General features: G+C 43.3%; 1 protein-coding gene across 2 annotated transcripts; it reads left to right on the plus strand.

The window, feature by feature from the left end:
* Positions 1 to 37: 37 nt before the first annotated feature.
* DERL2 (derlin 2) lies at positions 38 to 10,180 on the plus strand. Of its 2 annotated transcripts, XM_060259252.1 has the most exons (7): positions 38 to 215; positions 2,231 to 2,296; positions 3,959 to 4,032; positions 4,842 to 4,935; positions 6,431 to 6,626; positions 7,215 to 7,305; positions 9,658 to 10,180. In XM_060259252.1, exons 1-7 carry the CDS (start codon positions 123 to 125, stop codon positions 9,761 to 9,763), a joined length of 720 nt encoding a protein of 239 aa, XP_060115235.1. In that variant the 5' UTR covers positions 38 to 122; the 3' UTR covers positions 9,764 to 10,180. The 2 variants fall into 2 exon arrangements, with proteins under 2 accessions (XP_060115235.1, XP_060115236.1); XM_060259253.1 differs by lacking the exon at positions 2,231 to 2,296 and having other exon boundaries at positions 67 to 215.
* Positions 10,181 to 11,905: the final 1,725 nt, after the last annotated feature.

The following is an 11,905-nucleotide window of genomic DNA, read 5'->3' on the forward strand; positions in this document are numbered from 1 at the left end:
GGCATGAAGCGGGAGGGGAGCGCTGCTGATTGGCTGCTCCTCCGGCCACTAGGTGTGTTGTTATTGGTCTACGTCGCGGTGGCGTAATCAGGTGGGAGAGGAGCCTCGGCGACGGCGCCAGGATGGCGTACCGGACCTTCCGCCAGGAGTACCTTCATATGCCTGTTGTCACCCGGGCCTACACTACCGCCTGTGTCCTCACAACCGCCGCCGTGGTGAGTGAGGAGAGGGAGGGGTCTGGCTTCTGGACCCTGGTTAGGGTTTGCATGTGCCCCCCATTGGCCTTTCACCAGGGCAGCCCTTGGGTCGGGCTAGTTTGCATAGTACAGTCCAAGGGGTGGCTAAACTGCGGCTCAGGAGCCACACTCTTTCAGATAAATTGTGTGGCTCTCAAAGCTCCTCCCATTGGCTAGCTTAGAGAAGGCATTTGTCTCTTTAAAGCACTTTGCCAAGCCAGGTGGAAGCTTGGAAAATGCATTTAAAGTTGCTTTCTTTCCACCTTCATATTCCTTCCTTCCTTGAAACATCTGATGTTAATGGCATGTGGCTCTCAAACATCTGACGTTTATTCTATGTGGCTCTTACATTAAGCAATTGTACTACAATCCTTTATGCTGGGCCAGGCTTTGGGAAGGAGACTAATGAGTATATGCTTACCTCATGCATACCTCATGCTCCCTGCCCCACCCTGGGGATCCCACTGCCAGGGTTTGGGTGGAGAGACTGATTTGCATATATTAGTTTATATTTGCATAATACCTCACCTGTCAGGTGGTGGGCAGGAATTTTATAACTCCACACATAACCTTGATTTTTTTTTGTTCTTTCCAGCCCTCCAGGTCTTGTTGTGAATGTGTATGTCTGTCCCTAGTGTGGCTCTGCTTAAATATTGTACAGCTGTCATGGCTAACGACTCTTTATTTATTTTTAATCTCTTTAAGTCACTTGTCTGCTAAGGCAAGTGAAGTGACCTACAGTAATCATTCCAGTCCAGAGTGTGTGCGTTTGTACAAATCCCTATATTAGGCCACAGTTATCCTTCCCTTTTGCCACTCCTTTACATCAGGGGTCCCCAAGCCCCAGTCCATGGCCTGTTAGCAACCGGGCTGTGAGTTGTATAATTATTTCATTATATATTACAATGTAGTAATAATAATAAGAAGACATGGAATGTATATCCTGTCCTCCACTCTGAATCTCAGAGTGATTCACAATCTCCTTTACCTTCCTCCCACAACAGAAACCCTGTGAGGTGGGGGTGGGGACTGAGAGAGCTCTGACAGAAGCTGCCCTTTCAAGGACAACCTCTGCCAGAGCTATGGCTGACTCAAGGCCATTCCAGCAGCTGCAAGTGGAGGAGTGGGGAATAAAACCTGGTTCTCCCACATAAGAATCTGTGCACTTCACCACCACACCAAACTAATAGAAATAAAGTGCACAATTGTATCATCCAGAAACCAACCCCCCAGTCCGTGGAAAAATTGTCTTCCACAAAACTGGTCCCCGGGGCCAAAAAGGTTGGGGACCACTGCTTTACATGACTAGTTTTAGTTCGCCTCGGTGTGTATATAAATGAACTTGCACTGGATAAACAACATACAATGTTGTTATAACTCAAAAGTTATCTCACATTCTTTGTATGCATTATCTCCAGAATCTTTGCAACAGCCCTTTAGTTAGATTGGTGTTATATTATAATAGTGAAGAACTGAGAGGGATAATAGACAGTGGTTTGCTAAAAGCCCCCCTGGTAAATTCATGGTAGAGAAGCTTTGAACAATTAACTTCCTGCATCACAATTTGACTTCTTAGTCACAATTCTGTGTTGCCTCTCTGTTGCTAATGTAGCATAAGGTTGTAGATTTGTAGTCATATCCTCTTTGTTCTAATTGAAACTGAGTCCCATTCAATTGCAGCCTTAACAAGACTGTAAGATTACTCAGAGGTAAAGTCCCAGAAGCTAAGTACATGCTTGCTGCCTTACAGCACAGTCCTAAATGGAGTGTACACTTGTGTGCAAATAGAAGTTAGTGGACTTAGAAGGATGTAACTCAATTTAGGATTGCACTGTTGATCTAACTCAGTATTGTCCACTGACACTGGATCTTCATGGTCTTCTTTTAGTTTGTAGAGAGCTCCTTGGTTCAGAGAATAGGTTCTAGCAGTGTGCTCAAAAGATCAGCATCACTACACTGTCAGACTTTGACTTTTGTATGCTTATCTCTTTCAGCAATTAGAATTAATCACACCATTTCAGCTATACTTCAATCCGGAATTAATATTTAAACACTATCAAGTAAGTGCCTGTCTATCTTTTTAGTAAGTCATTGCTCCTTAAAGAGTGTTTAAACTTAACCTGCTCAACATAAGGTCACTGCTATTTTCAACAGGTGGAGACAAGAAATAGCTCTCTGTTAGGGGATGCTTTGGTATTGCTACCAATTGCAATGGTTTGGTTGCAGGTGGGAGGCAGACATGAGCTCAGCAGAAGTGCTGTATATGTCACGTGTGATTTATTATCTGACATTAGTGATCAATAGGGTTGGTTGTCATCAGTATGCATATTCCAGTCTCTGTGGGGGTCTCTTCCTCGCTTCCCAAAATACACCATTATGAAAAAGTAACATCAGAAGTGTGGCAATCAAATATTTTCGGTGCTGAAAAAGTTGGAGAACTGGAGAAATAATTGCTTCAGCATGAAAACCTAGTGTTTTGGGAAAACTTCACTGCCTTTTATACTGTGTAGTTGACCATATGGTATGTTGTAGGACTAAGGTATCTTGCAAGCAGTGATGACAGTGACCACATATAGTTGGGTCTGGAGACCTAGCATGAAGTTGGGTGGTACAGGTGTATTGCGCTATGTTGTACACCTTAAAAGTAGAGCTACCACCAAGTTAAAGAAATGTTAATTTCTTTAAATCTGTTTAAATTAGCATGGGCCCAAAAACAGTAACAGTAAAGACAGTGCAATCCTAGACAGACTTACACCACTCAAAGCCTATTGATTTTAGCAGACTTAGAAGGGTGTAGCTCTGTTTAGGGTTGCCTGGTAGATGGATTTCTTTTTAGAGAGGATGCTCTATAGGATGGGATGCTTCTTGTAAGTTTGCTCTCTGCAGTTCTTAAGCAAGCACTTGTATTAATAGATATCGAAAAACTTAAAATCTGCAGCCTGACCAATCAAGCCAATCCAAGTGTTTTTGGGTCAACTAAATCACTGGAAAATAGCAGGCATTGTTCTTACAGGCTGTCAAAAGTAGTGGATATTTCCTTGGCTGTTTATACCCTATGTTTCATCCCAGTGGGAACCCCAAACATAATATCCTTCCTCCATTTTATCCTCCCAACTTCCCTGTGAAGTAGTTTAGGCCAAGAGAAAGTGACTGGCCCAAGGTCAACCAGTGAACTTCAGTGGCAGCATGGAAATGTGAACCTGGATCTCCCAGTTCCTAGTCTAGCACTCTTAACCATGGTACCGCACTGGACTGTGCTTACTGACTGAAAATAGAGATGCTAGTTTTCAGGTTTGGGTGCAGACCATAGCATCTACCTTGGAAGAAACCCTGCTTTTCAAATGGGAGGACTCACCATTGTTCTGTCAGAAAGAAAAGACTTACGTGCATGCTTAGAAGTACTTTCCATTAACTGTATCACACCTGTTTAAAGAAATGGGCATGCCCAAAGATGGGAAGGTGATATTAAATGGATAAGACTAAAAGCAGAGTGTGGGCTTACTAGATCAAGATCAACTGTGCCTATAAGAAAGGCTTTCCCCCCTTACATTGCCAGTTTCAGATTTCTTGAGGTCAGGAGCAGAGTTTGCCATGCTGCTAGGCAGACAAAACGAAACCCTTTTTAAATATGACGTGATGTTGTTTGTTTAAACTCATCTGTGATTTCTTCTAGCTGTGAGTTCAACAATCACATTCAGATAACTACTCATTTTGTCTTCCAGGTATGGAGGCTGATTACCAACTTCCTTTTCTTTGGACCAGTTGGATTTAATTTTTTATTTAATATGATATTTTTGTATCCTTTTTTTAAAAGCTTGATTTAAATCTCATTCTCTTTTCCTCCAGTTTGTGTTCATGAAAACCTAAACATGTTCACAACAACGTAAAATTTAGGAAGAACTTCCTGACAGAGTGGTTCCTCAGTGGAACAGGCTTCCTCGGGAGGTGGTGCCCCCCCTTTTTAAACAGAGGCTAGATGGCCATCTGACAGTGATGCTGACTCGGTGAACTTAGGCAGATCATGAGAAAGAGGTCAGGGGGAGGTAACTGTGAATTTCATGTATTGTGCAAGAAGTTGGACGAGATGATCCTGGGGTACCCTCCAGTTCTGTGATTCTATGATCCCTGTGAGGTATGTTTAGTCTGAGCTTGTAACTAGCCCAGAGTTATCCAACAAGCTTCCATGGCAGAGTGGGGATTCAGATTCTACACTGGCATAACACTGCCTCTTGTTTAATCATAGAATGAGCCTCACATGCCCCCCTCCTTCTATTCAATCTGTAGATTGCCCACTTTGTAAGGAAGCAAAGCTTATCACGAAGTCGTCATAACCAGGAATCAGAGTCTAGATAGAACATGCTTTAAAAAGCAGGAGTGCAGCCTCTGGAGTCTTATCTGTCCATTTTCTGTTGAACATAATGACACACTATAGTGTGATCAGAGGTATCTCCATTTGCTGACTTAACATTCATATGAAACTTCTCTCCTCCCCCCCCCCATCTGATATATGAAACCTTGTTGTTAAAAAAAACAAACCCTTGAGATCCATTATGCAGTCTCTGTGTTTATCTGGCATTGAGAATTTTCCTGACCTTCAAACCTCAGATACCGCTACTGTCGAATGCTGGAGGAAGGATCGTTCCGAGGTCGGACAGCAGACTTCGTTTTTATGTTCTTTTTTGGTGGCCTGTTAATGACTGTATCCTTTTCCTGTTTTAGCTGAAAGTTAGGAAGCCCCACAAGAGTGCCTGAAGAAATCATTTTGAGATTCATTTTCTTCAGATCGTTTCCCAAGGAATAGAGAAATTTCTTTCCTTACGGAGAAAATCATAACGGACAAGATTCCTTACACCCTAAAACCACTTGTCTGCCATTTCTTGATTGTTCACTGCAATGTGTAGTTGCGGGAGGGTTCTGGGTAGTTCTTTAGGTTCTGTTTTAAACTGATGCAGGCCAAGGCCAACCCCAGAAGGTTTGCTCCTTGTCTCAGAATCAGATGAGGTTCCTTTGCAGAAATGCTTATATGGAAAAGAGTTCTATGGAAGTCGAGCTTCTGAAGTCAGAAAGTTATAAATATGGAATGAGAACACACAAACCCTGCTTGATCAGACCAGCAATGTGACTTGCATCCTGGTTAATCTTAGGGGAGAGGCCGTGGCTCTGTGATAGAGCATTTGCTTAGTGTTCAGAAAGACCCAGGTTCGATCCCTGGCATCCCCAGCTAAAAGATTCAGACAGTACATGATGTGAAAGACTTTGGAGACCCTAGAAAGTGGCTGCCAGTCAGAGTAAGCAATATCGAAAACAGAGCAAGGGTCTGACTCAATAGAAGGCAGCTTCATGTGTTCCTCTGGTTTCTTGTAGCCAAACTGTTGTCCTTGAGAAGGCCACAAGTACAGCACGGAAGCAACAGCTCTCCCCTCCCCCCCCCAATCGCTCTTCACTAATGTACTGCCAGACTTCAGGATTCCATTTCATTATCAAGGCTGGTAGCTACTGATAGGCCATGAATTTGTCTAGCTCCTTTTGTAAGCCATTGGCCTGAACTTGCCCTGATGAATTCCCTAAGCTCACTACAGGCTGCATGAAGAAGCGTTTTGGATCTGTTCTGTGATCTCCCATAAGTACCAAAACGTTAAGCTGGATTTAAGAACATCCTCTTCTGAGTTAAAATGGAAGGGTTTTGAGGATGGAAAATGAGAGCAGAGAAGCAGCTGTAAACCATAATTTGTGTTTTCAGTTGTTCAGAAACACCAGCCATAATTTGGTTTTTAAAAATGAGTTAGCACAAACTGTGGCTTTGCGTGACTTAAGTCCTTGTCTTTTAGGTTAGGGTTTTGTGATGATGTGGAAGGAATAGAAGAGAGTAGTCATACCTCTCAGTTGGCTTTTATCTTTCTGGGGGATTCAGATTTTAAAAGTACAACAGGGCTTTCTCAGTGTTCTCAAGAGCACCAGGATAATTCTTGTTGTAGTTACACTTTGTTTTTTCTTTTGTTATCTGCTTTATGGATCCCCATAGGTGGAAATACTTTGAATAAATACAGAGAGAGTATCTGGGGTGCCTATGGTCATACCACCTTGAACATGCCTGATCTCGTCTGATCTTGGAATGAGTATTTGAGCCAGGACCAGTTCTTTCCTCGCTGCTGAGATGTTGCTAAATGCTTTTTCTTTGACAGCTTCTCCACCAGATATTTGGCTTGTTTGTCAACTTGGTTTTCTTAGGGCAGGCGTTCACAATAATGCTGGTGTATATCTGGAGCCGCCGGAACCCTTTTGTCCGCATGAATTTCTTTGGGCTTCTCATCTTCCAGGCCCCATTCCTTCCTTGGATTCTCATGGGGTTTTCACTGTTATTGGGCAACTCGATTATCGTGGATCTCCTGGGTAAGCCAATTATGATCATCTTGACATTCTTAGGACCCCCCAGAATTCTTTTGCTTTTAAAATTTATTTTGTTGACTCCATTTATCCCCCGCCTTTCTCTCTAAAGAAGCTCACATTGTTCTTGCTGCCATTTTATCCTCACAACAACCCTATGAGGTAGGTTCAGCTTCCATGGCCAAGTATAATTCGAACCCAGGTCTCCCGGATCCTAGTCCTAACATTCCGACCACTGCACCACACTGGCTCACAAGATGGGCACTTGCCGTTTCAAAGCCTGGATTCACCAGAGGGTTGTTTTATACCTCGTGCTACAGTGTTGAAGGAGAGAAATGAAGCAAAATCCAAAGATGTTCTTCATCCGATTTGACCCATTGTGGGAGCATGAGAACTACTAAAGCAGATACTGTAGCTTTGTAGGAATTATTGCACACATTTACAGACCACTAACTGCTGTTTTCCATCCACTTTTTTTTTGTTTGTTGTTGCAGTTCTACCCCAAGACAATGCTTTGGGTAGAAATTACAGTGGCTGTGTTTCCCAAAGGCAGAATCTTAAAAAGGTCTCTCTTCCCCTCCTCCTTGACTTTAGGTATTGCTGTAGGCCATATATATTTCTTCTTAGAAGATGTTTTCCCCAATCAACCTGGCGGAGGAAGGCTGCTCAAAACACCATCTATTCTGTAAGTATCTTCCTTTGTGGCTGTTGCCCAAAACTATATTTGGAGGTACAAATGCCTGCCATGTTGTTCACATGTTATTGGAACCAAGTAAAGAGGCATGATATTTTGCAGCTTAAAAGCCAAGAAGGGCTAGAATGTTCAGTAGTACATATCTAAAGCATGGCCTCTGGAGACAAGACCCTGCTAAGAACATCAGGCCAGTGGCCCATCCAGTCCAGCATTGTGTCACACAATGGCCAAAACTAATCAGGAGGTCCACCAGCAGGGCCAGAATTTCAGAAGCTCTCCCACTGCCCCCCCCCCCAAGCACCAGGAATACAGAGCCCCAGAAATGGTGTTTCATCTAAATGTTGTGGCTAATAGCCACTGATGGACTACATATGTTTATCCAGTCCCCTCTTGAAGCTGTCCATGCTTGTAGCCGCCACCACCTCCTGTGGCAGTGAATTCCACATGTTAATTACTCTTTGGGTGAAATACTTCCTTTTATCTGTTCTAAGCCAACTTCTCATTAATTTCATTGAATGCCCACAAGTTCTTGTATTACTAGAAAGGGATAAAAGTACTTCTCTACTTTCTGCATCCTATGCATAATTTTGTAAACTTCTGTCATGTCACCCCTCAGTCATCATTTCTCCAAGCTAAAGCTCCCATCTTAGCCTCTTTTAATACAGGTGTTCCATCTCCTTAATCATTTTAGTTGCCCTTTTCCTGCACCTTTTCCAATGCTATCTTTTTTGAGGTGCAGTGACCAGAACTGTACACAGTATTCCAAACTCCTGGGAATCCTAGTATAATCATATAGCTAGTACAGCAATTCATAGAATCATAGAGTTGGAAGGGATCTCCAGGGTCTAGTCCAACCCCCTGCACAATGCGGGAAACTTACAAACACCTCCCCCTAAATTCACAGGATCTTCATCGCTATCAGATGGCCATCTAGCCTCTGTTTAAAAACCTCCAAGGAAGGAGAGCCCACCACCTCCTGGGGAAGTCTGTTCACTGAGAGCCAGTTTGGTGTACTGGTTAAGTGTGCGGACTCTTATCTGGGAGAACCGGGTTTGATTCCCCACCCCTCCACTTACACCTGCTAGCATGGCCTTGGGTCAGCCATAGCTCTGGCAGAGGTTGTCCTTGAAAGGGCAGCTGCTGTGAGAGCCCTCTCAGCCCCACCCACCTCACAGGGTGTCTGTTTTGGGGGAGGAAGGTAAAGGAGATTGTGAGCCGTTCTGAGACTCTTTGGAGTGGAGGGTGGGATATAAATCCAATATCATCTTCTTCTGATGTTGAACCGGAAACTCTTCTGATTTAATTTCAACCGATTGGTTCTGGTCCTACCTTCTGGGGCCACAGAATTTGTTTCTGTTCATTGTAAAACCAGAGCAGACAGATGGGTTTATAGAGGAGAAGATGGACTTGTCCCATCCCCTTTTTTGTTTGTTTTGGCTGTCAATTTGCAACCAAGTTATGGAGATTCCACATTTTCAAGTCAAGAGACAAACAGAGGTAGTTTGCCACCACCTTGACTTCCTTGGTGGTCTCCCATCCAAGTACTGACCAGGGCTGACCCTGCTTAGCGTCCAGAATGTGATGAGATCAGGCTAGCCTGGGATTATCTTACCCTCCTCACAATACCGAATAGGAGCTGCTCAGCTGGGCAGTTTCTGGGCTTTGATCTCTGATTCCTTCCCCACCCACCATGGTTACCCTTTGTCAATTGCCTATCAACAGTTGTCACTGGATGACACAACCCAGCAAAAATGTAAACACCTTTATTGCCAGTACAGTGAGACTGCTGCTGAGTCTAGCATACTTTGGTAAGCATCCAAGGCCATGTGAAAAAAAAACTATGGCCCTGAATTTCTCATGCCACCGGCAGCTCGTGGTTTAGAAGGCCGTATGAGCTGCTGTGGTTTAGCTAATGTGCTTATATTATCACCATACATTGTCCTGGCCATAGAAACGGTCTGAAGAATGCATGATATAGCTGCAGCTTAGAAGCTAATCAGTTGTGGAGTCCCATGGCGGAAAGTGAGGCTGCGGAACTTTTATGTTCTTAAAAACCTCAGGTTGGTCAGCAAATAGCTCTTTATTCTGAAATTATTACATTTGGGGGTTGGGAGGTTCCTTTATAGTCTGCATTACAAAAAGAGAAGACAATGCAATTAATAAGGGCCAGCACTGTATTGGATACAGCATTTAGAAATGATTTTCTTTTCTAGAAAGTGATTAGAAGCCTTAGACAAAAAATAAGATGAAAAAAAAATCCCTTGTAAAACCAGAGGCTATCAAGGAATGTAAAGTTTATTTCTCTCTGAACACTCATGTCTTAAAATGATGTCTGTTTCCTAGGAAAATAATATTTGATTCACCAGAAGATGATCCCAATTACAACCCTCTGCCTGAAGAACGGCCAGGCGGCTTTGACTGGGGTGAAGGTCAGCGCCTTGGAGGCTGAACAGAGAAAGCCTTGTCGATAGCCAGATTCTTCCGGGAGAGACTAAGCTAGAGAACCATGCTGGAGATCCTTGTGAGAGGAACAGAAGTTTTCTGAAGGCTTTTCTGATCTGAGCATATGAAGCACTTTTTAAATTTTGAACAAAAAGTGTTCTTATTGTAAGACATTCGTCTTCACACATTCATACTTCTGGGGGCTTTTGCTGCATTGGCTGGTTACAGACTGAATTATCTAAACAGAGCCAAGAATAACTGCAAATGCACCTTCTTGTCAACCCTCAAGTTAACAAGATCATCAGTACTTTGTGTAAAAAAATGATATTTCTTAAGTTTTTCCCCCCAAAAAATGTATTTGATACAAGGGACTGAATGGAAAACTTCAGAAGGGGAATAAACTTTTTGATAGATTTATACCCTGCAACATTGCTTTATTTTTCCATTTTCACTTTTTTTTTGGGGGGGGGGAATACTTCTGAATTGAAACAGCACCGAAGAGCTGGTTTTGTTGGTCAGAGACAAGGCAGATTCTCCGAGGATAACTTGTGCTGAGTCTGACTCACCTAATGGTTTAATGCTTATTGTTTGTGGGGGGGAGGAGGTATTTGAGGTTTAGTGTGAATCTCATTATGAATCTTTCAGATGTAACTCTCTGTGTAAGGAACTGGAACAGGTTAGGTTGATACACATAATGGATGATGAGAAAGGTCAAAGATTCCAGTCTTGTCTTTCTTCCCATCAAGTCACAGCTGATTTATGACCTTGTGGGGTTTTCAAGGCAAGAGACATTCAGAGGTGGTTTGCCATTACCTGCCTCTGCATCATGACCCTGGTATTCCTTGAGAAAGGGTTATAGTATAATACAACTGTTAAGAATAAATGTTAGTTTTTAAGGTGCCCCTGGACTTTTGTTTTGATTCTATAGACTAACAAGGCCAGGCTACTCCTCAGGAATTATTGGCAACCGAGCCTGAGGTATATGAAAGGCTGTTAAAGGGCAGTTCTGTCAGAGCTCTCTCAGCCCCACCTATTTCACGGGGTGTCTGTTGCGGGGGGGAGGTAAAGGAGATTGTGACCGCCCTGAGATTCAGAGTATAGGGCAGGATATAAATCCAGTATCTTTTAGCTTGTTTTTATAAGTACATTATAAAATGTGGTGTTGAATCTGTACTTGCAGGGTCTTGATCTCTAGCCTGTGCACTATGTTCTATGTGGCAATTAAAGCCCAAAGTTTGAACATCAGGTCTGTGTTCAAAAGCTAGCACCACAGCACCGCTAATTTTTTTTTTAAGTTTTAGCTCATTGGAAGACACAAGCAACTTTTTTTTTGCTGTCAAGTCACAGCTGACTTACAGTGACCCTGTGGGGTTTTCAAGGCAAGAGACCTTGGTATTCCTTGGTGGTCTCCCTTCCTTGCTTAGCTTCTGAAATCAGACTAGTTTAAACTATCAAGATCAGGTCACAGGCAACATACAGAGTGGCAGTAATGCAGATCATAGAATCATAGAGTGGGAAGGGACCTCCAAGGTAATTTAGTCCAACCCCCTGCATAATGCAGGAAACTCACAAATACCTCCCCCAAAATTCACAGGATCTTCATTGCTTTCAGATGGCCATCTAGCCTCCCTTTAAAAAACTCCAAGGAAGGAAAGCCCAGCACCTCGCAAGATAGTAGCTCTGTGAGGTCATTTTAGGCACAGGAGGAATCCACACCCCCAGCTGCAATCCCAATTTGAATCAATGCCCTTGTACAGTTGCTGTATAGAAGGAGATTTGTCAAAATGCTTGATATTGCTTTTCTTCAGTATGAACAAATTTTAAGATCTGACAACTGGCTCCTTCAACACCTCCAGCCAGACTCCTTCCGTCAGGAGCTGCTTTATTATTACAAAGAGTACAGGCCCAAGTTTTCACTTTTTTACGATTCCACGATTCATTTAAGGAGCATAAGAAACAGGCACGCCAAAACATGCCATGATCTAAGGGATGATTTCAGACCAGAGAATCTCGCCCCTCCCTCCGCCCTATCCTGTTCAAAAGATTTCCTCTGGCCTGCAGAGGACGCAGCTTCAGCCAGCATGCGGATGAATGCGCACGCGCGTTCAAACAGACTGCATTACCCAGCATGCCCAAGTCGCCAGACAGC

This window comes from Heteronotia binoei, chromosome 18 (assembly GCF_032191835.1).
Source record: "Heteronotia binoei isolate CCM8104 ecotype False Entrance Well chromosome 18, APGP_CSIRO_Hbin_v1, whole genome shotgun sequence".
NCBI classification, from domain to species: domain Eukaryota; kingdom Metazoa; phylum Chordata; class Lepidosauria; order Squamata; family Gekkonidae; genus Heteronotia; species Heteronotia binoei.

Excerpts from the sequence above, each read along its gene's own strand:
- DERL2 (XM_060259252.1), top strand. The coding sequence starts at position 123 with ATGGCGTACCGGACCTTCCGCCAGGAGTACCTTCATATGCCTGTTGTC. Across the intron at positions 2,297-3,958 it reads TAATATTTAAACACTATCAA|GTATGGAGGCTGATTACCAA; the intron begins GTAAGTGCCTGT and ends TTTGTCTTCCAG. Across the intron at positions 6,627-7,214 it reads GATTATCGTGGATCTCCTGG|GTATTGCTGTAGGCCATATA; the intron begins GTAAGCCAATTA and ends CCTTGACTTTAG.